The following is a 25681-nucleotide window of genomic DNA, read 5'->3' as shown; positions in this document are numbered from 1 at the left end:
TCTGTATGAGAGAATTTTATGCTAATTTTTAGTCAAACAGAGCACTTCTTGAATGATGCATTGACAATATGGGCTTGGTCTTTGATATTAATGCTTCTGCAGCAAAGGCCACCAATACGCCAGGAAAGTGCATTAGTGATTATAGGTGGGGAAAATATTAGAAATAACCATTTCCCAAACAGCAGCAGAAAGTGGCATAAAACCACGAAGATGTATATGTGTCAGGCAACTCGAAAGTTACCTTTGGTGCATTGATCACTTCGATTTGGTTTTGTTACCAGACTCAGTGTGCGCTTCTGAGCTCAGCCAAAAGGCTTTTTAACTCTTAAAGAACAACTCTTTCACCCTCACGCAATATTTCTAAGAAGCATTTTGAACTAAATGGGAAAACCAGAGTCTGCGAGAACAGCCTACATCTAATCCTGGTGTCAAGAGTGACGTCTTGACTAATAATAGTTCAATAATTCATAGTAAGTAAGAATCAGCAGAGCTCTAGAACATGAATTTTAGCTCAGCTCTTTGAGGCAGTGAAGGTAATATCATTGTATTATCTCTTTCTTTTAATAACTTTTAAACCTGTCACCTCTTTCAGTCAAATCTGGTAAAAGTACAGAAGTTGAAGTGCAATTCATTGTCTTGAATTCATGTGCGAATGGGTAGAGGAGAGAGACACAGGTTGGCACCCTCCTCTCCCCAAGGGCAGCACAGGTAAAATTCATCCCTTAGCAAATGCAGGGGACAGTGAGCAGCCCCGGATGAGCCGCGGTGCAGTCCGTCTTTTGCCATGAACGTGTCACAGGGGATTTGTGGCAACTGCAGGTGGGTGATATGACACAAAGGCACAGGAACCAGGCTGTATTAGCTCCATTACTCATAAAACAGACCATTAATATTATTTTCTTAATTGAAATTTACTTTGAAGTTTTGTAACTTTCCTCTCTAAGTGGGAAAATGAAAAGAAAAACACTTTGTGAGCCATCCCACTGGCAAATGAAACAGAGGTGGCACTTCAAACATCCATACTGAGCCTCTGGTCCACTGCCACCCATGCTGCCCTGGTCTTGCCCTTGCCTTCAGTGCTGCGTGGTCTCACCCACGGGGGAAGAGTCATCTTTTAGATTGGCACTTTTGCATGGCTTATCTCGCGGGCCGTCGGTAACCGGCTGAGAGCAGCTCTGACGAAAAGGCAGTAGGACTTGTTCTGACATCTGGTGTGGGATGTGGTAAGAGAGGATCTCGGCGCTCCCATGCTGCTGGTATCTCCAAACAGCTCCTAGGCTGCTCCAAGCTGCTGCAGCACCAGGGCAGCGCAGATCGGATCGCAGGCATAGGGAACCGGAGCCAACTTTTCCTGTCCAACTTTTAAGATTATTATCTGGGTGATTACTAAAGTCTAAGACACAATGAATAAATACATTCATGTTTCCCAACTGGAGGTTCATGCAAAGTGCCTGGATGAAAGAAATGTTTCTTTTATAACAGAACCGGGCATAGCAGAGCTGTCAGTTTAGATACGAAATTTCAGTCAAAGTTGGAGTCTTTTTATAATAAAGCTTTATGATCTTCATTATTTTAGAGTCCCTGGACAAATGGGAGCGGCTGACAGTGGCTGATGCGCTGGAACCTGTCCAGTTTGAAGATGGAGAAAAAATTGTTGTGCAGGGAGAGCCCGGTGATGACTTCTTCATTATTACAGAGGTGAGATTGGAATCCTGATAAGCTCTGTCATTTCCTGGTAAAGATCAAGACTTTGTATTAAAAGACATTTGGGTTCAGTTTAATCTCTACTTCAGCATAATTCTGAGCTAACTCCGCTCAAACCAGGAGATTACTCAAAATTCAAATGAATTCAGACACTAGTTCCATGGAAATGTCTCAAGTGGGACAATCCCTAATTTCCAGTAAGTTGAAGACGCAGAGGAATTTTGAGGTGTGTCTTTACTGTTTGAAGGTTTGTTTTCTACATGAGGTTTTTCTTGTTCTAAATTGCCAGTACTTCAGCCAGGCTGGCCAGCCACACAGGGCATTGGTCATTGTTCCCAAAGGGACTTACAGGGAAAATCACAAATGAACATCTGTAAACTGGAGCAGGAGACCTGATTTGAGAATGGATAATTTGTTCTTTGTTTTGCCTTAAACTCAGTCCACATGGCTGAGCCATTTTCTTGTTTACTCTCACACAGGCAGATAGATCTGTCAGGCAGCTGAAAATGCTGACATCTCTTTGGGAGATTATCTGACACTTTAGTTCCACTGTCTCACTTCTGCAAACAGATGCTGACAGGGTTTTTCCTCTCTCTGACATAAATATTTGGATCCTTGGTATCTCATAGAAATACCTAGGCACTGTGATATAGTAAGTTATAAAAAGGTATTAGAGAGACTCAGACTAAGAGTAACAAGACAGCATTAGGATATGATTCTATGTGTATTGAAGTAGGAGCTTTTCAGTGCCAGCTGTGAGTGTTCATGCACCAATATGTAGACTGGGAATGACCAACATATGGCTGTGTGGTGACAGTTCAAGTGCCCTTGCCAGGCCAGGTGTTACATGACCAGCAACAAGGCGGTGGTGGCACAGGAGCTAGGAAGTAACCTGAATCCCTTGCTCTGGGAGGTGGCTCAGATGGATGTAAGGAAGCTGGTATCATTGTGTTGCCTTGGGATTCAATTGTATGTACACAGAATACATCTCTGGCTCTGTTAGGCTGCTGTGTTGTGATGTGATTTAGAAGGAAAGAGACCCTGCCCTGCTCAGGTGATAAAGGACTTGTACAGTGCCCATTCCAGGCAGTGCCCATTCCAGGTGGTTTAGAGGCCAGTGAGTTTTTCTTTGCTTACTTCTTATCTGTGGATTTTTGGACATGTGCCTCTATGCAAGGCAGCCAGAATTTGGTTCATAATCAATATCTGATACTTAAAATTCCATTCTTCTTTCCTCTTGAGTGTTGGAAATAAGTATTTGATTTATGAACATAGTTTCTTTTCTGATGCTTGCAAAATCATCAGTGCAGATAACTGCACCTGTATATCACACAGTTAGACACTTAAGGAACTTTAAATACGTGATGAGCACTGTCCCTTCAAAACAATAGTGTCAGAATAAAAAGGACTAGATATTAGGGACTTTTTTTTTGATAATGAGATATTTAGTAGATAAGAAAAATTTAGAAAATATAACTTCTTTTCAGAAATATGTAATTTTTATTTCTACTGGTGTTACTAAGTGTGCTGTTATTCCTTGCAGCAGCATGAGACTGGGGAAACCTGATTTTCTTAGCCATCAAATCCCATGTGGAAAATTGGCAGCTTGCTTAAGAATTACCAAGGGCCTTTATTTTCCCCCTCTTGTTGGAACAGCTGCTAAGACTTGAACGGGTAGAAAAGTATTAACACTGCATACTGCATAATCATAAAGTATCTGCTCACCTCACCCTTCCACTATAAATCTAACATAGTTTCACACTTTGGAAATTGCCTGTACTTTTCTGCATTAAAGAGTGAACATCCAGTATCAACTATTTCTTGTGCTGCAGTAGTATTTGTGCCCACTCACATATAGTTTGAGCTTTGTATTTTAAACCCGATTTCACAGGAGTTTACATCTTTGATGTTAAACCTTTCTGCAGGAGAGGTGATGCGAGCCGCCAGGAACACATTATTCTGCAAACTGGTTGAAAGTAGTTTTGGCTGGTTTGTTGTTGCAATATGTTGAAAAGTCATTAGCTTCTTTCATATGTTTTTTTTTATGTTTGTGGCCTTATGATCCAAAACACTAGAAATGCAGCCAATTTGTTTGGCTGCTATATATGCAGAAAGCATTTTGTATATCACCAGAATGCAGCCTCCTTTGGAGTACTCTGTGTCCAGTAGGACAAAGCTAAGCTTTGCCATGCAATTTTGGGGCAAGGTATTGATTTATTATAAACCATGGTCATTCATGGTATGTCTTAGACAAATCAGTTACCAATTTACAAAGCTTTGGTGTACCAGCATCACAAATGCTGGTTCCAAGAGGGATCTTGTGGCTCCTATCATAAAAGCTTCTCTAAGACAACCAGGACTCACACATGGATTTTAAACAGTTAGCATAGTTTTGTATGAACTTCATAAATTAATCGTTCATTTCTGGTTAGCTTGCAATGCTGTGTTCCTCTGTGACCTCCCTTTGGGATGCCATCTTTTAAGAATATTGGTCCTGCAGAAGGATGTATCCTGTAAGTGAATTGGCACCTTCAGGAAGTGCAACCATTAAACCCTTCTGAAAGGGACACTTCAGCCTTGGTGATGATCAGAACAGCAATTCCTGCTTTAAACCGGGAATATCATCCTGGTTAGTATGGACAAGAATATTTAGTTTCCCTCCTCTGTCAAGCAAGCGCATTCACCTTTTCTCCTTTTTTCTTAGTATAATCTTTTTTTCATGGCTTTCTGTCCACCACCTTATCTTCAATGTTGCACACAGTGTAGCAGAATGCAGGTTATTTGAAGTGCAGGCTGTACGCATGAAAATGCTACAGTGCCCCATGGAAAGCAAGGCTGAAGCAGGAGCTCAGCCAAATTGTTAGAATAACAGAAAATGTGCACAGGGAAGAGTCACAGGAAACCAGGGCTTTTTAAGTTCACTGCTCACAAAGCTGTTTATGGTTCATTTTTTGTTAAAAAGTCTGATGAGAAAAGTATTACCCTGAGATTCCAGGGCAGCTACAGTTTTTCTGCCATCCTAAATCTTCACACAGGCACCAGTAAGATGTTTACTTGCAGTAGGTTGGGTGCTTTTCTGTTTAAATCTCAAGCAGCCTTCAACAAGATTTTTAATATTTAAAGGCTATGATTTTTTCCAGAGATAGAATTATCTTAATGTTTATACCATGTTCCTTAATTTGAAGATAGGCTCAGAAGTGAATGTCTACTTACAAAAGCAAAGTAACTGTTCCTGTGAGATTGATTTACTGCACTTGAAACTGGTAATTAAAAAAAGAAAAGAAAAAAAAAAAAGTGCAGCCCTGCACTTTCTGTATTTTCAGATATTTCCAGGTCTTATTTTCCCACTATGGGTTTCACACAACAAACTCGGGCTTTCCCAGACCAGACAGATGTGGAATGTATCTGCTGGATTCCAAGGTCATGGAATTATCCCATATGAGATTCCTGGCACAGAGGTGAAAAACTTTAAGCACCATGAAACAATTGTTGCCACAAAGAATTATATTTTGGCAAGCGTAAATCATAACAGATGTACAGTTTCTAACAAATAAATTTGCAGTTGTATTTTAGACTGCCACGCTGTGTACCCAGCAGTGGGGAGGATTTATTCATCCGACTTCAGATAACACAAATATTTTTAGCTAGCATTTAAAGTGGTAGCTTGCAAAGGCATGTGAGCTCCGCAGAGTTAAATATCCCAGCAAATGTTAAGTCCTTTTAAAAGAAATGCCAGTTGAATGGGGGCTGATTTTATTCCCGACTCGTGCTTTGCCACTAACTTCAGTTTGAACAGTAGTTCAAACGAGTGTAGTAGTGCTCTGGAAGTGGAAAGAAATGAGGTTTTTGCTGTTGTCTAGGTTACTGAGAAAGGTAGTGACAATAATATTAAAAATAGCAGTTATGATCATGTACCACTCTCTTAAGCTCAGCTTTGAACTTGGCTGGGTGGCACAGCACCTCGAAGAAAGTCTGTAAGGCAGCTGCCAAAAACACGGGACCTGCAGCCATGAAGTGCCCTGCTGGGTTTTCCAGCTCCCACCCCTCCCCATGTCAGATCATTTGGATCTGCTTGTCATGACCGAGCACCGTGTACGGCACACGGATATTGTCACGGGACTCCACTAACTGTGCTCAGGGAGTCTTTTAATCTCGGCTGCATACTGAGAGCTCGCTGAACTGCTGCCATATGGCCCTAATACTCCATAAAGTTTGACATGGCTTAAGAAAAATGCGTGCACAGACACAAACATACGCAGGTGTAGGAGGAGAGAACCACAAAAGGTTTATAATAGTGCCACACTGTGCCCGAAGAGCACAGCTTATAACTGTCCTTTAAATGCGCTCTCCATAGCTTGTCCTCGGAGGACAGTTTGGTTTAAGTGGTGCAGAAAGCAAAGAAATAAAACTGCATGAGAAGCAAAACATTTCCAATTAATAGTTGGTCGAGCTGCCCAGCAATAGCATGCAGCAGCCTAAAAATAAAAGACCTCAAAATAGCAGATAATTCGCAGGAGAAAATTCAAGGAGAAATGGACCCATTGCATCAAGTAGTTTCACATCAGATTTTTGTTTTTAACTTTAAAACCTAGTATATTTAATTGTAGATTAGTGGCTAAGTTACAAGGGGTAGTTGCACTCTCCTCTGCAACTCGTTTGTGAAAAGCACTTCAAAAAAGCTGGAGATTTGTGTTCTTTGTTGTTATCTTGCCGGTTAGAGAGGAGGCAGAATCAAGGTGTCTGATTTTCAGTCTCACCTGTATCATCAGTCCAGTCTGTGGGCAGAATGTTACTCTGCCTGTTTCCCAATCAGTGGGAATAATCTGAATGACACTTCAGGAGGGTGAACAGAAGCTTCATGGGAAAATGCATAAAGTATCCATTAGTACTGAAACCAGGCGATGGGAATAGCAAAATTAGCAAATAAGAGAAAAAATTTCATTCATAGTGCAGAAACCCTTCAAAAATTAGTGCACAGAGCTGCCCAATTGTCAAAAATAAATCAAATTAATGGGTAACGATTATTTGTCCAGCACTATTCTTGGCTGATTACATTGAAAACAGTGCTGTAATCCTCGGGGGGCTGCTAACTTTCATGCTGTTGTTGACATTTCGAGTCAGGGCCACAAACTGGTTCCAGTCTGGGCAGGATCCACTGCGAGTTCTTGCTGAGAGTGTACTTGAGATACTGTCCTGTAGGTGAAATCAGTGTTTCCAGCCCTGCTGACGCTCTTGGCATGCTATAGAGCGTCTCCGCACACATGCAGTTCAAAGCCTTGTTAGGTGGAACAGTGTTTGTAAACTCTTCCTACCATGGTAACGTGCACCAACAGAGAAAGGTCCTTGGTCTAACTCAGAAGGGTGCTCCGTTCTTCACAGAATTGGGCCTTTTTGTAGGAAAAGTCGACTTGAGTCTTCAATTGCACAACAAGCATCTGAAGATTTATGATTTAAAAGCTCCTTAAGAAGGAAAAGAAAGAAGAAAAATAATAGCCCAATTGTTTCCTGCTCTAAATTGTTGCTCTTTGACATTCTAACCCAAGAGAGACCCCTTTGGCACCTACCCCTGCGACAGGCTGGAGAACTACAAAGTAAACTCCTTCCGTATGGTTAATGAAGTCACTGCCTTAGGCACACTCTGCTATCACACCTGATAATCTCTTTAAAAACACAGTGTGATTAATTATTAATTAGGAAGATGAATGTTGTCTAGAAAAGGAGTTTCAAAGGCTACAATCTGAGCTGCTTAGTGTTACCGGGATTTTGTTGATACCAAAAATGTTTGTCAAAGGCAGTCTGCAGCGACTCTTACTATACCCAATAAACAAAATATACGGAATAAACAGAGCCAGCAGTCGCTGAGGGCTCTGTACTTTACTTGCTGTTAACTGCAGAGACATTGTTTCCCATAAGGCCCGTACAGGAAAGGTAGATTCCATTTTTTTTTATATCACCTAGTTGTGCTGTAGCAATAGCGTTTCCGTTGGCCCCGCTTCAAAGTTCACCTGTGTTCAGGATGGCATTTTTAATGGCCCGTTGACGTCAAAGATTGCAAGTTAGGTGTGTAATTGGGTTCCATCCTGACTAGGGATGGAGGTGAAGTGTTTTGCTGACTCAAAGGGACTGAAACGTCAGCTTAGTCCAGCAGTTGTTAAACTCAGTTCAACTTTGACTTCCGTGGGCAGTGGATCAGGCTGCATGTACATGCAATGTCCACATACACGCAGTCTTGCGTGTATCCTTATCTATCCTCTGTGAGACAGGGACAGTGTTTCACAGAAACCAACTGGCTGCTCCCCTTCTTCTTCCCATTAGCCATGGAGGACCTGTCAGTGACTGCAGCTTTTGGCCTTTCCTTCCAACTCTGGCCCCACTAATAACACTGCAATGCAATGCAGTCACCTGTGGTGAATTCTGCAAAATCTGAAACCTCAGAAGTGATAAACGATGGAGCATTTTCTGAACAATTTTGTGAAACTTCAGATTAGCCAATATTTCTGGTCTATTTTAGAACTTTGCAGATTTTGTTCCTCGTTTGTGGCAGAAACCAGGACAACTGTATGTAAATTCTGTGAGTTGCTATGAACCCAGAGACTGGAGAATAATATATAATAGTTTAAAAATGTACAGTTAAAAAATGCTGTCAAACCCAGTCATGACTCAATCTTGAGTCCACAATCAGAATTAAGTCCTGTTGCATCATCCTTCTCCAGCACTGTGAAGATTGTCTAGCTTTTATAGTATGGAAATGAAGCTTTTTAAAAAAGTCTGATGAGAAGGAAACCAATGTAAAAGCAATGTATGCAGCCAATATTTTGTTATGGAAAAGAATTCTCACGTGGATTGGCACATCCATGTAGCATGACCAAATAATTTTGATAGTCGTAACGACTGTGGTAGATAGTATAGGTAAGCCTTTTAACCAGCTCATTTTATCTTAGCTACTTACCTGTCTTCCATGAGCATCTCATGAACTTCATGGGGTTTACCCTCACTATGCCTGTGTGATGAGATGCGTGAAGTAATCTCTGCGTTGCATGTTGTGGTCTGAAGCACAGGCACAAGATTAAGATAGTTCTTCTTTCCTGCTGAAGACAATCAAGGGGAATTAGACACCTTGAAGGTCTGGACCTTTGTGATTTCGCTCACAGAAGGTCTAAGGCAGAGAAGCAGTGTTAGTCCTATAGACAGAATCACAGGCTAATACATCAACTGACTATTCTTTTGCCTTTATGTTAAATTTACCATCCAAAAATGATAGGTGTTATTTTCTAATGGCAGGTTATGTGGAAGTCACTTGCATTTTGTATCGCTGACTGAAATTTGTTTTATTTCTTCCCTTGTTTTTGTATAAAAGTCTTTCATAAATCAAAGGTTGGCAAATAATAAAGTTCCAAGATTATTTACTGGCTAAAGGAATATTTGCAGTGTCTTTGGCTACATAGTTCAAAGGATTTGTCTTCTCTTGGAAAGCAGCCCTCGATCTGCTGATCTTTAGCTGTAACATAAAAGCTATCCCAGGAATGATGCTATTAGCAGTCCCGAAGGGCTAAAGTGGCAGCTGAGGAGCGATACGCTTAGTGGTCTTCCAGGACGTTGCGACTGAGAACATCGCTTACACCAGCATCGTGAGGTACATGCAGGACTTGCTGTGTTACTCTGTGTCACTGGGACGTTGGTAAACTTAGATCTTGAAGCAAAACCACTGGGAGGATGCAGTGTAGCCATCCTATTCTCAAAGGCTTAAAAGTAGTTTTCATAACCTCTCTTTTGCACATGCTATACCCAGCGCAAAAAAAAGTGTATGAATGTTTCCCCAGTTCCCATCTGACATGACAACTTGTGTAGGAGTCTTCAGTCTCATTCAGCTGTAATTTAAAACATCTGATTTGTAAACCCATAAAATTGAAGTTTATGCTGGAAATACAGACACACCCTGGCCTCTTACCGCTATAGGATATGTGGAAAACTGGGAGATTGTTTGGTGTGCAGAAAAGTAAAACCTGAAGTTAGGGATTGGCAGTTTCATTCTTAATCTACACATGCTCCATTTGAATTTTCATAAAAATCAGTGTGCTAGGATTTTTCTGTGTTCAACACAGCCTGTGACTTTTTATTTAGCTAATACTTGCTTTAAGGTATGGTTGATGCTTTGACTCTTCTCTCTTTAGTCTTGTCCAGTAGTGTCCTCCTACCATAGAGATCTGAAAAAACAGCAGAGGTTCCCAGGTAACAAAATACCTCTCCGTGTGTGCAAGGAGAGCAGCACAGGCTGTTTACCCCTCAAAGTTTCCAGATGTTCTCAGGATCCTTACAAGCTCTTTTGGCATTGAAGACTGAGCTCAAAAGCCCTGATTCAAAGCACTTAGTCAACGTGACCAAGAACTTTATGGCTCGAGGCATGTAAAATCTAAACTGAAATTAAAGGCATCTGCTGTCTCAGGAGCTAGGAGCTCTGTCCTTAGGAGTGCTTCTCTGTATTTGAGCAAAAATACTGAAATATAAACAAGACCTGAAAAATAGTGGTGTCCAACCTGGTGGAAGAGGAACAGAGAATTTCCTTATTCCTGCTGGAGTTCATCCCTTTCTCTGGATCATGTTAAAGCTGTCCCTTACTGGGGTGGGTTTTGTCCTTCCTCTGCAAAGATACTGTTGAGATGATTGCAGATTTCCTGAAAGAATATGCCCCTTAGGGCTCATTCATTAGCTGTGCAGTGTGGATTTTGTGGAGCACGCAAGGCTCTCTGCAGTGTGCTTCAGGAAGAGGCAACTTTGAGCGCAGGAGTTTTTTTCCTCTGAATTTCAGAATTTGGTCCTTTGAATACACAAATTTAGTCCTTTGAAAACACAAGATTCACCAACTGAAGGGACTTAAAGAGCTTTCCATGGGGGATTTTCCTGATCTCATGATAAACTCCCTTCTTTCCTTCCCCCGCTTTGCTCCAAGTTTTATTTCTTGCTCAGAAGCTGGTGCCCTAGCTGGCCACAGCTGCTCGCCCAGCCCTGGTCACACCATTAGTTACGAGACTTCAATGACGATGTCTGTCTCAGCCTTTTGCTTGGTCTGGTTACTTCAGCATCTACAGAATGTTTTCACAAAGAAGCAGATGGTGGTAGGAGTAATTGGGCCGTAAAACAACATTAACAGCTAAAAACGATTTTCACCAGAAAGGATTTTGCGGGCAGGGTGAGGGAGGTTCAGCACTGTTTTCTTGTTTTCTCTCCCGTACATTCAACCCTGCCCCTGCTGTAGGTGGTAGCGCTCTGCAGTGCCTGCTTCCAGGAGATGAGCCCTGTCAGGTCGGTCACAAATATGAACAGTTGATGAATAACTCATTATAGAGTCACTTTTATGTTGACTCAGTGGACGTTTCCTGGCTTCAGAGAGAGTCAAGATAATGGCTAGCTTTGTAGAAAGAAAGAATCTCTAAAATGCAACATTTTTTTTCCTTTGTGACTTTTATTGCTTTGTACGCTGACATGTCTGAGGGAGGAAAACAGTGCCTTGTTGCCAATAATCCACAGCGCTTGGCACAGACGGTCTTTAAAATCTGGCACCGGGATGAATATTAATTCAGTTGTTTTCCCACAGAAGCTACTGATTAGTCAAGGCCAAGTATCACTGAGATGATTCATTAAAACCCGGCGTCCAAGCCCACCTTTACTGAGTGGGCCTGCGTTTCGTCGCCCCTGCGACAGGTGGACTGAGCGTGTAATAAAAGGGCCAACTAAAATCCTAGAGCGGAGTACAGATGAAAATGCAGATGGACCCCAAAGGCTGGGCTGTGGTGCAACTGCTTCCCAGCTTTCTGGGCATGGAGCCAGGACAACTAGCCAAGAAGGATCACGCCCCAGGCAAGGGGCTCCTCCCATGGCTCTGAGCTGGTACCCTCGCCCCTGTGTCACCATCCCCTCGCTCCCAGGCTTCCCAGTCTCACTTGGCAACTGGTGGTATGGAAGAGAAACATGGGCCTACCTTGGCACCAAGGCTGGGGAGCACAGAGACCACCGTGGTGTTCTTCCATCTGACGATGGGTAATGGTGGTGACTGTCGTTGAAGTCTTGAGACCCCAACACGCGGGTACGCCCCTATCAGACACCTGTGTGATCTAGCCAGATGTTGGCTCTGCTACTGGCTCAAGGGCAACATCTTGAAGTCAAAAGACTGTAAAACTTAATGTTGCGATTCTGAAAAGCCTTTCAACCGAACTTAATGAAAAAAATCCTGATTTTTTTATTCTTTGTGCAAAACCCACTTCGTTTCACCTAGGTACTGCAGGGCTCTCCATGCATGAAGTGAATTGCAGTTGGTGCAGTACGTTCTGCTCCTTTTGGCTTTTCACTATGTTTACTGGTCTGTCTCCACCTGAGCATTGTCTTGCTCCATCTGATAAAACATTTCTTTTATTTCAAGACGAATACATTAAGTGCAGCACAGGTTTAATGCAGACTGTATCAAAGAAACACTGAAGGGGAAGGTTGTCTGAGATACTGCCATAGGAGGATGGACAAAACGATAGAAAAGGTCTTCCCTTGTCAGAAGTCTGTGATTTGAAATACTAAATGATCAAGGCAAAGGCGTTTCCTGGTGATTAATGATGGGCTGGGTGTAGTCATGTCTGGGCCTTAACCCTGGCCTCCCGTATGTCCCTAGGAAATGCCCTGTGGCTCAGTCGTTTCTGCTGTTTTAAGCTACACTTGGTTTATGATTGATTGTCATTTTAAAAAGTACCTTTATGTTTGTGGCTATTTTGGTGGCTGCTCTAGACAGCTTTGTTCCTCTCTCTCAGGCCTGGAAGTTATTTCTAAACTAAAATAAATGTGCCCAAGTAGAAGAAGTGGTGGAAATTTAGACAGATATATATACAGTAGTGTTACGCAGGTGTGATACAGCTGGTACACGTGGTGAACTGCAGATTGTTCAATATCAAGTGTGGCTGTAGTGCTAATGTACAGGATTTGTGCCAGCTGGGTAGTGATATTTGCTTTCCATCTGCTAGGTTGCCATGTGCATTAGTGTTGTTGAGAATTATGGCCAGTAAGAATATGATGCATTAAGGTTATAATGTTATGACGACGATGTAACGATAATCATATACGTTGACACTGCGGTTGCTGCAGTGTAAAGGCACTTTGTGCAGCACTGCTCTCTCTCAAGGAGACTGAGTGGGTATCACAGTGCACCCGTTACTGCTCTAATGTTGCCTTTTGAGCTTATATTTGACATTGCACTGTTAATCCTAATGATACTCCCAAGGTGCTGACTTTCTGAAAATCCACTGAAATCAGTGGAACTCAAGATTTCAAGAGTCTTGGCCACATTAAAAAAGCTGAATGTTGTATATTTGTTTTCAAAAGCTCTCAGTAGCTCATTAGCTTGAGCATTGTCTCACACTGTAATCTGCAGTGAACCCTAATGGATGCAGGAAAGAACTCGCTTGCCAGAGATAAGCAAACCAAACAACCACCACTTTTTCAGTTAATGCAAACCTGGAGTCTGTCCTGGTAGCCCTTACCCACTCAACAGTCATTATAACAGGTGCATCATAAATGACAGTCATAAAAGTTGCCAAACTGGACCAAAGTTGTTTGAGGCTTCACATCAGATAACCAGACTGATTTAAATGATCATTTTGTAAAGGTAATGATTCGGAGATGCTCTATGAATGATTTAATCACATGCATGAACCAGTAAGCAGGCAGATAGGATCAAATAAGGTGTAACTTCTTATGGTTGTAGCTATGATAGTTTAAGAACATTGCCCAATGTTTGTGGATCGGTAAATGGTGTCTTTTATTAGATATATCTGGAGAAATAGACAACTTGAAGAAAGGTGTGTGTGTCCAAAAGCACTTCTCTCTTTTCTATCTATGTTAGTTGGTCTAATAAAAGATATTGCCTCCACAAACCTCATCTTGCCTGCAATTAAATAAAATACTCCCAGAATCATACTGTGTGAAAGGTCTTTTAATTCATTTCAGATCTGCTACACCTTCCATTAAAACCAACAGGAGTCTTTACATTGAGTCCCGTCTGCTTCGCCGTGTGAACAGGAACGTTTTATACAACTTCACAGCTCTTCCCTCGTCTTTTGTAGTAACTTAGCAAAGATTTAATAACGACATACAATGACAGTCTGTGTGACTGTGGAGTAAGGGGAAACTTATCTTTTGAATGTGTGAATTATGGAGTGTGCAGATTAACAAAGTGAGAAAGAGCAAAGGTATGTTCATAATAGCAATCGATAGAGTTAATAGCAACAGCAGATGGATCTGCCTGACCTTTTCCATCTCTAATTCTATAGACTGCACTGTTCTTTTCTAGTGGATGGTAAAGAGGAAAACAAAATAGGCCAGAAAAACTTTTCTAAGCTCAAAACTAGGATAAAAATGTAACATTTTGAGGGCATGGGGAAAAAACCCTGTCTTGTGGGCTTCTCTTTGAAAAAGCAGTAAGTGGAAAAGTATGTAATAAAAATGGAAAGAGAAATAGTAACTTCCTGCTTATGAAAATGAAAATTCTTCTCCTTAAAACGTAGAAGTTTATTCTGTATACTTAGTGTATCAAAAGGACATAGACATTGATGTTGTATGCATTCATGGTAACATAAATATTCTTCAATTTTAATAATGATAAATATGTCCTTTATTACAGATGGAGCCTCACTGTATTTTTTACTGATGACTGTGTCTTTAAAACAGGTTAGACCAGCAAACCCAAAACATCAATAAGATTAGCTTTTAAACCAAAAGGTTTTCAGAACAGTGCTGAATTTCCCTTCCCACCGACTGCCCCTGGCGAAGGACCGTACTGCACAGCCTGTCCCACCCAGAGGTAACATGGACACATCTCTGTCCACCACTTTTTGCCTTGTGCTGCCTGGGAATGATCCCATGCGATCTGCTGAGCTGAAATAGAGGAAAAAAATACAAGATTTCAGTTTTTAGCAACATGAACACTTGCCTTTTGTAGCCAGGCTGCTTAGGCCAACTGCTAGCTCTAGGATTCATACTTAAATATAAAAACAGGGCTCCTGAAGCAATTAGTGCTTATAAGTACATGCAGGATAAGGCCTGGGAATCTCAGTGTTGATCCAGATGGGTCACTGTCTTTGCGCTGTAGGATGTCTCACTCATCCGTATAGTCCGATAGTTTAAAAGTGGAACATTTATCAAAATCTCATTACTTTGGAGAGGATGGGAGCTCATGGATTATAAACCTTAATTTATTTTTTATATCTTAAATTATGGTGCCCTATCTAAGCCATAAATTTTTGCAAAACAAACTGCTGATGCATTTGAAAGAGTCAAATAAATACTCTCAGCACCATCATGGAGCAGTGATAGAGGGAATGAGCAGGTGCGTGGGTTGAGGATGGCAGAGAGATGGTGATGGCACATTGCCTTTGGAACTGCTACTCTTGTTGTTTTTGCAATAAGATGCCCGTATTTACTTGGAGGAGAGGAGAGAAGGTTAATGATGTCGGTTCCTGGGAATACAGGCACTCCCCAGTGACTGAAAGGGAATATTCCTGGATCCACCGACGATCGTCATTTCACTCCCGAGTGTCTGCTAGCAGAAAGGCATGCCTGTCTGCTTTCAGTTTAATATCATCACAAAGTGCTGATTTATTAAGCGGTGTCAAACTTCTTCACAGTCTTTGAGCCTGTGCTCTGTAGGTTTTGATTGGTGGTGTAGGAGGCTGCAGTGGCTATCAGTGTGCAAGACTATTTTAAATAGAGCAGCACTAAACAGCCTGATCCTGCAAATCTAGGATCGTGCAGTTTATTTCAGAGAGACTGATCTTGCCAAGTTTTGTGTACCATTTAAGGGGAAATCTTTCCCACCAAGACCAAATGCTTTTGGGAGTGAGAGTGATAAGCTTCTTGAATCCTTGCTAGATAATGCCTGTACCTCCTGGGACAGGGCTCAGGAGATTTATTCAGTTGTATCACTTACAAGAGGTAGGGTTTGCTAAAGGACAAAAAGATAGAAAGCTCAAAAACTGCCTCAGAAATACTTGACAAGTAAACTAAAATCCATTACAGCCATGAAACCTGTGATGGGAGCAAGGGTAGGGGTGAGCACAAATTCATTTACTCTGACGACTTCATTAAGTATATGGGTAATAAAGGATTGTCTCTATATTATTTTATTCTGTATTATTTTATTTCTGTATTATTTTTGCCCTGGCTACACTGATTGTGTACAACTGGACTCTTCCTCTAATACAGTTAGAACAGCATTGTTTCCAGAGATAAGATATGCAAAGTGAAGATAGATAGATAATGATAAATACATCTTCTTTGTTTCATGGTGTGGACAGTCTTCCCGTGAAGGTCACTCTGACAATGCTCCAGGATGTACTTGTGGAGCTGGTGACTTGTGCAACGAGAGGCCAAGCGGCATAATCAGATCTTACATCTGGGTGCTCGCTGTCAGGGTTTCAGGAAACTTCTTTTGCTCTGTGACAGACCTGTTCTCACTGGGCAACGGGAAAAGCCTATGTGACTGTTAAAACAAGAGTGGAAAAATATGTATCTGGAATATGCATTGCTTTATCCTGCCAAGCCAAGTGTTTATTGTGGAGGCCAGACACATCTGTCCTGCTCCAACAGATATCATGGTGTTTCTTGGATTAAAAAGGCCAACTGTAGTGGAACAGTGGAAGAAATTGCTTCAGAAGACTGACTTATTGGAGTCCTATATCATATGAACCCTGTCAAAAAAATATTAGCCACAATAAAAGCAGGCTCTTGGGGAGATGAAAGCAATATTGCTTGATATTGCGATTGCCTTTATGGCAACATGCTCAAGGTGGGCAGTGGGGAATTGATTCCTTTCTTCGTTTGACCTGGACAGTCAATATGATTACTTTGGGGATTTTTTTTGGTTTTATGTAATGAAACATCTGTAATAAAACTTTTGGGAAAGACACTGGACATATGGATTGCAGACAGCTATTTGGGTCAAGGGGTTAGGTTTTTGCCAGGCTCCAGATGGGGACGGAGAGGAGGACAGAGGCTGGAAGCGATTCTGAAGCTGATTCCGCCTACATTGCGCACACTGTAAGAACAGCATCGATTTAGGGAGCTGCACCTGATCTGAAGTTTGGCAAGAGAGAGGTCGATACACGCGTTATTCCCCATGTGGGGTATTTGTGAGAGTGCTGCTTATGAACACGTGTTTGTTCTGAAAACTTGCAGTAAGTGTGAATAGCAAAACTCATTACACTGTCTTTGCATTTCCATGCCCTTGCAGATTTACTGGAAGATCTTGGAAAACAGCAGCTTTGGCGGAACAATTTAGTTATATCAAGGATAAGGAATTCTCGCTGGAAAGTTGACAGGCACCAAATCATTTTCTTATATCCAGTTCTTCCAGTTACTTCTGTGGACAGCCACACTTGCTGTGGATGATTTTATGTGCATAACATGTTTTAATGGTAGACAAAACCCCAAACAAACCTCACAAAAGACCAAAACCAACCTTCCCCTGTATGTTTGACTCAGTTTTGAACAACCTTACCCGGTTCATGTGCACTTGCCCATGCACGTTGTGCCAAGCACATGGTTCTGTATCTTCTGCCGTCAGCTGCCTGGCGTATTAAGAGTGAAAGAACTGAAGCCGAGGAGAGTTTTGTGATTGTTTTCAAATGGAGCTGGATTTACAGCCCTGGTGTTTCTTCAGTATTTTTGTAATACTGATCCGGCATGTAACTACTGGGGTGGAACGGTAGATTGTCGTGACCAATGTAACGTGTTGACAGTCTGACATCGAGGGATTTATACTTAAGCACAGGTTACTGCTAATGGACAAAATGAGAAATTATAACTTTCAATGTGCCAGATTAATTTGATATACATCCAAGTCCATATAAAAACCATCAGCTGCTTAGCATGTATCAATTTGTATCTGATTTTTGTTTCTGGTTCCTGGCATCAGCAGAAGTAAGATTTACCTCTTCATTTATATAGCACATAAATTAACCTAGAGAGTGGCCCAACATTTTGGAAAGTATATGAGCTTAAAAATAACCCTGTTATGAAATAGGACATGATGCAATGTAACAGTATTACAGCAGCTTAGTTGTGCTAGTTCAGAAGAAAGCAAATTACGATCATTTGCTACATAATAGTGGATATTCTGCCACTCTTGGTTATTCCTGGGCCCCCAGGTCCTAGAAAAGCAAAGTCAGACTTGATGCAGCCTTACATCGCTGTTCAGATTTGCAATTAAATGATGATGTTTGGGATACTATAGAATGTATGTAAACACAGTGCAAAGGTGAAGGGCTGGTTCTGCAAGATGCTGAGTGCCTTTAACTGCAGTGAAGCAAAGGTGTTTCAGGGTGGTCAGTGTCTCCTCAAGCCCCCCACCATACCTGGAAGCACACAAGTTTCTTTTGGTGGAAGGAAGCTGCAGGATATTTGCAGCCAGTGAATCTGCACTGAATGCTCTGCGCTGGAGGGAGGTCGATGCTCTAAGCTGGGGTGGTCCTGCAGCTGGTTACAGGCACCGACAGCACCGACAAGCCAAGCAACACAAGACTTGGGTGTTCAACTGCAGAGTGAGGGCTGTGATGTTTTCCAGGTAGCAATCTTCCGAGCACCATCCGCATTACTGTGTCTCCTTCCCTTCCCTGTCCTGATTGGGGCAGGATCAGCCCTCATATATTACTTTCCAAGCTGAAAATGTTAACATCGACACATCGATGCTCTCCAACTGTACCATCAAAAAATGGCTCTCCAATCTATTTAAAAATCTTGACTTTTAAAAATCTTTCTAATTTCAGTTAAAGTCTGTTAACATTTTGCCTTTCCCTATGCTTTTGGTTTGGACTCAGAAGATAATTTCATATGTTACTGTAATTTTTTTCCAGAAAAGCAGATACCTTCTCTAGTCCTCTACAAAAGCTTTATGCCACCATAATTTAAGATTTCCTCCAGGTTAGAATATTTCTGCATGTAAAACCTCTTTGAAGGTTTAAATAGACTGTAACTGAGTTTTGACATGTATTAGCATGTGTCAAGTACAGCAGTTATTAAGGGTAGTGGAGACAAGACACATTCCATCTCTCCAGCGACTGCCTCGCAGGTGTCCAGATCACTACAGGCCACAAGCGGGCAAAGCCACTAAAAAAAAAATCACCCTTTGTTGCAACAAGCATTAGAAACTGCCTTTACCAGCCACTTCAGCAATAGATCCAGCGAATGATCAAGTGAGAAATAAACTCTAGTTGCTGTCTTACAAAATCATGTCCCAAGATGGTGACTGGGAAAACTGCCTTTTTGTTCCTTATGATGTAAATCCTTTCTGCGTCTTTTGTAAGGTTCTGCATCCACCGAGAATGCATTTTTAAATTATATTAAAGCTTAGATTTGCACAGCATGATGTGCATTAGTTAAATAGGAGTTACTGAGTTCTGTCCTGTTCTCTCCTCTTCTGCGTGAGCTGAATCTGCCTGCACCCAAACAATTGATGATCTACTTGAGGATATGGTTTAATGGGGATTAGGGATGGTTGGACTCGATGATCTCTAAGGTCTTTTCCAACCTAGAAATCTATGAAATCTATGAATTTGTAAGACAGAAATCAAGTTTGCCATGCTGATGTACTTTTTTAATTCTTTAATTCTTTTCATTCACATATAAGGAATTTACTGAAATTGTCATCTCTCCCACAGCAGAACTAAAGGAGTGTGACATGCAAAAGGGAATACTCCAGACCAAGTCCTTTTTAAAGCATAACAAGTTTAAGCAAAGCAAACTGACCTTCTGCACTTCTCTTCCCAGGGCACAGCTTCCGTTCTGCAGCGCAGGTCTGACAACGAGGAGTACATCGAAGTTGGACGACTTGGTCCATCGGATTATTTTGGTAAGAAAATTCAGCTTAAAAAGAAAGACAGGCACATGGAGTTGTATCAAGTACTTATTGTCTTAATTAGTGTCCTACTCTTTTACAAACAAGGGGTTATGCGTAGGTCAGCTGCTGCTTTCAGCGATATTGAGAGATTTCAGTGAAGCTGAAACCATTCCTTGGTTTACACCAGTGTAGCTGACAGGAGACAGATCCAGAATCAGCAAAACAGTTTGAAAGCATTTGTTTTCAAAGGCATTTTACACACATGCATTATGCATGTGTAATGCATTTGTACTGTCAACAGAATTATGTAAAGTGTCTATCAGAAGATATATAAAGGGAGATGTTCTACAACCAAAGCGACTGGATGGTGGCTAGAATATGCACCCTTCGAAAAAGAGGCAGAGGGTGTGTGACAGCGTATTTATCCCTGTTTCCAGGTGAGATAGCATTACTGCTCAATCGGCCCCGAGCTGCTACGGTGGTGGCACGTGGACCCCTGAAATGCGTAAAGCTGGACCGGCCCCGCTTCGAACGAGTGCTCGGTCCTTGTTCTGAAATCCTCAAGAGAAACATTCAGAGATACAACAGTTTCATTTCGCTCACCGTCTAAATGATTCCTTCTGGAAAGCTGCCTTTGTGTGACCTTGTGCACTTAAATTTGCTCTCTGCAGCTCCGTAGCTTTATGAAGAAAAAAAAATACAAGGTGTGCATTTTATATGTATTTTTTCTGTTTGTGTCACGTACTGGATGTCAGTTCAAATCTGATGTATCATTTTAAGTAGGAAGACAACTGTTTGGATAAGACTAGCTTTGGGGAAGATTAGGCTCTTGGCTTGCAGGCAACATTTTTACCTGTTGTTGTATCATATAGCTTAAAACTGTGGTTTTAACTATTTAGAATACATATGAATTTCTGGTTCACTCCGTATCTTTAATGTTGGTCTTACTCACCTTTTGTCAAGCTCTTTTGCTCAAGCAATGATATCCCTCTGCCTGTCACTTTTAAAAGACTTTTCACTGGTTATGGGCTGGAGGTTTCTGAAATCCCATGAGGTGAGTGGCAGTGGCGCAGTTTAAGAGGGAAGGTGGGAGGAAGATTTTGATCATTCCAGCAGGCCAGGGAAAAGTAGAGCTTTTGAGTCATTTTGTTTATGGTTTAGATATAGGGGCCATACTTCTCCGTGCTACAAGCCCTTTCAGGTCTGCTTTGCAGGATATGCTAAGCCAAACAGCCTGCTCTGGTCTTCTGGGTGAAGCAGTTGGTTTTTAGTAAGGTCCACTTAATTAAATTCAAATGCCTCTCTTTTAGTATATGACTAAATTTTAGGACTTTTTTTAGCTTTTTTCTGAAAGCCAAATACATGCTTCAAAATGCTGCCTCTCCTCCAAAAGACAGATATTGCATAACAAAAAGCACCAGGATCTTGCAAGAAGGTCCTAGAGCCCAGGTCCCTCCAGGGGCGTGCAGTCTCGCTGGCAGATGTTGCTGCCCTGCCTAGACACAGGTCTCCTCTTGGATGGAGCTTTTTGCAGATCCAGACCTTACTCTGCTGCGCAACCCTCAAGGATGGGATCATTTAGATTATTCTTTGGGAAGCTTTTCCTTTGAAGGAAAACTTGTCTTTGCTAACAGCAGCAAAGGTCTGCATCTCAGCTACCCTAAATAGCACTGCCCGCTTTTCAGTTGTGGCAAAACTCTATTTCTTCTTCATGATAGCATTCTTCTGGGTAAATGTGAACTTTCCATACCTTTTACATGCCAAAGGTTATGCAATGAAATAAGGCAGCAATCTACTGACATGCAATGTGCTTTCTTCTTTGGAATTAACAAAAAATAACTTGAGACTTTCCTCTTGACTCTCACCAAGAGGACTCGATATTCCAGTAGCTGCCCGTGGTGGTTTTTACAGAGCTGACTGCTTCTTGACTTCAGAGTCCAAGTCCTCTCATCACTTCAAGGTGCTTAATTTATTTCAGCATATTTTCAGTGGTCCTGTCAGTGTATATTCATTGCTACTATTTATTATGATTATGTTACGCCTCTTGCACGTGTTATTAAGTACGACCATTCACATTTTTCAACCTTGCCATTTTTATCACGTACATTTATGTAGGCAGACCCCGTTATATAGATAGATAAATGTATATGCGTTTGTGAAACTTTTTATTTGCTACACTGTTTTTGTACTCTCTTGTGCAATTTTAAAAAGAAGTATTTTTTAAAGTTTACCAGTCAATCATGTATGTTCTTTTACCTGTTGCATTTCTGTTGTATTGGTAAAAAATTGTGAGTGTTTTGCACAACATGCAAGATACATTTCTTCTTAAACACCAAGTATTAGCCTCACTGTTCAGAAGTTACTCGAGCACACACATACAACACAGATTCTTTGCTTTAAACCTTTACGGCTCATGGAAAATCCATTTGAATTATGGTTCTGTTTTAAGCGATCTCGAGAGAAGTGTAACCATTTAACACCAGGATTCCTATGCTTTAAGTGGAACAAAATGATATTCGATGACATTTTAAAGATAATTGTAATATTTGCAGTGGATGATGGGACACGATTACGGTATGAATAAAATTCTTCTACATGACATACGGCCATTGTGGATTTATTAATAATGGAAGTCTGTATGAATAGAAGTCATGTTCGAGTTAAAATCTGCATATCGTAAAAAGTTTGAACTCCACTGAAAATAATCAGATGCAAAGGGACAAAAAATAGACCAAGAATCTATCCCAGCGCTATATATAGTAATGGAAACCAAACTGGTTTTCTGGAGGACTAGCATGAAGAAGAAAGTTTCTTCTGTTTAAATGTAACCATATATGTCAATATAAAGAAGTAGGGGCTCAAGGTGTCTCTCGGACATTCGTTGTCGTCGTTCAGATGCCAGTTTAGCCAGGCATTTAAGCACGTGGAACGCGAAGTATGAGAGTTGTCCCACTGGTTGTAGGGACCCTATGTGGAGCTTCGAAACCCACAGGGCTGCTGCTGAGTCTGTTGTACATCCTGCAGGAAGAAGCAGGGAAGAACAAGCGTGCTCTTTCTCAAATACTGGTGCTGCTCCTTTTTCCCCCAGTACCATAGACAAAGCCCATGGCCCCAACCATTCTGGGGATCTGTCCCAGTTGTTCCTCTCCACTTCTGGCCATGCACAGATTTTCAGAAGTGCAGCTGCCCTGGGACAGAAGCACAGAGCCCTTTTTGGCACCACAGATGTCCTGTGCTGCTGCCATGGCTTTTGTTTGTGCAATGGGCTGGCCAAGAAGAACTACGGTCAGAACAAACTTCTCAGAGAAGGCAGAGCGTCCAAAGGAACCACCTGTATCTCCTGCATCAGGGTGAACACATGGGTTGAAGGACTGGAGAGATGGCTTCTGGGTGAGGAAGAGGTGTTAATGTGTCGTTAGTGCCACACTGCCAGCGGTACCCACCACAGCTCTGGGTGGCCACATAAGTAGGTATGTTGTAGTCCAAGCTCGGTGCTGGTGCTGGAGCCGTCACCCCAGAGCAGCGTGCAGGACTTGGGGCCTCACTCCATGCAGCTTCTCTGTGGTGGCCCCACGCAGGAATCTTGGGCGGCTCCTGGCATCCAAGGGCTGTCCAGCTTTCTGTTTTTGGAGTGTGTTATTTTTCCCCCCTTTGCTATGATTCAGGCGGGAAGGACTCGACTTTCCAGAGAATTACTCACATTATGTAGTAATCAAAAGTGACCACTCTCTCTGAGGTTCTTCCAGAAGGACATTACCAGCCCACGCTCCCCAGAAAAGAGCATCTCACCACTCCTCATTGTCATTCTTTTTTCAGTCAGTTTTAATTGTGTCGCAGCCATTTCAGGACTCCCAAGACAAAAGAAAGGACTTCTTTTTTAATAGAAACTAATTGTACCTCCAGGTTTTTTACAAGGCCCATGTGGCTGACCAGGCTTTAGCGTGTGTATGAGGTTACTGTAAGCTCTCTTAAGCATTCCCACTGCTTTGTGGCAATGGGCACCTAAAGTTGTGGAGTCATATGAACCTCATGAAGCCTCGATCCTCAAGCGAGCTCAGTCTGCCACCACGTTACCTGTTGAGGTGTTGGTGGAAAACAAGAGCTGTGCAGAGAATCAAGTAATCCCAGTGCATGCCAGCCTGGTTGTTGGCCACTGGTTTGTTTTTCTTGCAGAAAAGATGTCTTCAGAAGTGGAGTCACCACATGAAGGGTAACTTTTCTTCTGTTGTGAAGGTTGCACAAGGTGTGTGCATCACGTTCAGTTTTAAGTCTTAAATGGTCTTAAATGGTGCATAAATCCTTTCACTGACCTATTTATGGAAGAGAAAATTTCTGTTTAGCAGCCAAGAGTATTAGAGAGAGAGAATATTAACTTGTGCAGAGGCAAACCCATGATATCTCCTTAAAGAGAGCCTGAGATCCTACTGCCCACAGTTCATTGCAGGGCCACATGAATATACAGTCACTGCAAGTGCAGTCGTGTCCCCAGAGACCCTCGCCGGTGGGTGGGAATTCGCAGAGTAGGAAGGCAGAGTAGGTGGTGTTGCACCGTTGACACAAGGAGCACTAACCAGTTTAAAAGCTTGTACTTGATATTTCAAAGACCGAATGATCTACTCTTACATTCCCAGGCGTGGGGTTTTTTATTTGTTTCTAATGATTTGGCAACTCTTGACTGGAGCTCATGTTCACCTTCTTCAGATGCACACGACTGCTCAGAAACTCGTCAGAGTGTTTCAACAGCCAGAGTCACTTCTGCAGGTCCCACTTCCCTCTGGAGAAGAACGTCTTTGGATATGAGCGTATGCGTAGCCTTGAAAATCTGATGTTATGGGAATGCACTGGCTTCAGCGCTGCTCCTCCTCCAAGGGTTTCTCTGTGGGTCTTTGCTGCTCAGCAGAGTTTTATCTGGGGTGCAGCACTCACACAAGCTGGCCTTTTCTCTGAAAAAGCTGCCTGGCCAAAGGAGCTGGCATCTGCAGACATCTGGTATCTTTGCGAAGGCTGAGGATGTTTTTTGTGCTTGATCAGGCTCCAATACCAGAGTGATTCTTCTGATGGCTAAAAATCTGGATTCAGCTTTTAGAAAAGAGGCTGCATTTTGCTTGGGAAAGGACAGCAAAGCATGAGTGTCTCTTTGGGCATACTCCGACTCCTGTCTCAGAAATGCATGGGTAACTTTTTGCCTCTGGATGCTCCAGCCCCTTCCCAGCTGTGTTTTAATCCTTGTTTCCGAGTCACTCTCTGCAAAAGTATCGCGGGCAGCCTCCGCTGCCGGGGCAAGCTGCGACACACGTCCCATCCTCATGTGCTTAGGCAAGTTTAAGTGTGCAGAGTTCTCTTTAAAAAAAGTCATGAGCTCTCATGGAGGAAAAAAATCATCATTTTACCCAAGAAGACTGCTCCTATTCCAGTATAAACTGTCTCCAAACATGGAACAGTGGCGTGCCATGTCGCTGCATGGGCCAGCAGCGCTGAATGAATTGGCAGATGCTGCGCTGCTGCGTGATCCCTGGTAGCCAGGCTGCAAGAACAAACTTCTGCGGGTTCGAAGCTGAAAAGAATTGATTTGCCAAAAAAAAGTGCCCCCTCACCGAGCCCTGATGGGATGAATCGAGCCTCGCGCTGCCAGGACTCGCCGGGTGCGTTCACTTCACCCTTGGTGGGTGCTAACAGCCTCCGCTCTTTGCAAGAACTGGCAGTTGGAGACGGGACGTATAGACTGATGATGAGGTAGGGGTTTTCTCACCACTGCCTGCTGTTACTGGCGCTCTGGATGTTCATACTACTGGCTCTAGGGAAATCAAGCCTTTCTGGGAAGTGGCTACTCCCTATCCTCTTTATACAGAAAATGTATTGTTATTATTTGAAAGCACTTTTGTATCGCCCTTAGACTACAAGCATGGCGATTGTTCCATTAGAAGACATCATGGTGCATAGCAGTGAAATACGACGTACAGTACCAGCAGTATGTATTTTCCAGATAAACTGGGAAAATAGTGAAATGGATCTGCGAAGTGGGGGTACAATAGCTGCTTTGCATTCCTCCACATGTGTGGAATTTATGTGCGCTACAGAGTGACTCTGTTTCGTTACCATGTGTTTACGATG

General features: G+C 42.2%; 1 protein-coding gene across 2 annotated transcripts in view; it reads left to right on the top strand.

Annotated features, from left to right (window-relative positions):
- PRKAR1B (protein kinase cAMP-dependent type I regulatory subunit beta) overlaps positions 1–22156 on the top strand; it is a 101898-nt gene extending 79742 nt beyond the window's left edge. For both annotated transcript variants that reach the window (XM_086621989.1, XM_086621988.1), the window contains exons 9-11: positions 1577–1698; positions 19501–19582; positions 20008–22156. In XM_086621989.1, coding sequence (XP_086478115.1) covers positions 1577–1698; positions 19501–19582; positions 20008–20180 — 377 coding nt within the window. In that variant the 3' untranslated portion in view covers positions 20181–22156. The remainder of the gene's footprint in view (positions 1–1576; positions 1699–19500; positions 19583–20007) is intronic.
- Positions 22157–25681: the final 3525 nt, after the last annotated feature.

Source organism: Tauraco erythrolophus, chromosome 17, assembly GCF_009769465.1.
Source record: "Tauraco erythrolophus isolate bTauEry1 chromosome 17, bTauEry1.pri, whole genome shotgun sequence".
NCBI classification, from domain to species: Eukaryota; Metazoa; Chordata; class Aves; order Musophagiformes; family Musophagidae; genus Tauraco; species Tauraco erythrolophus.
This window is presented reverse-complemented; position numbering and strand designations above follow the sequence as displayed.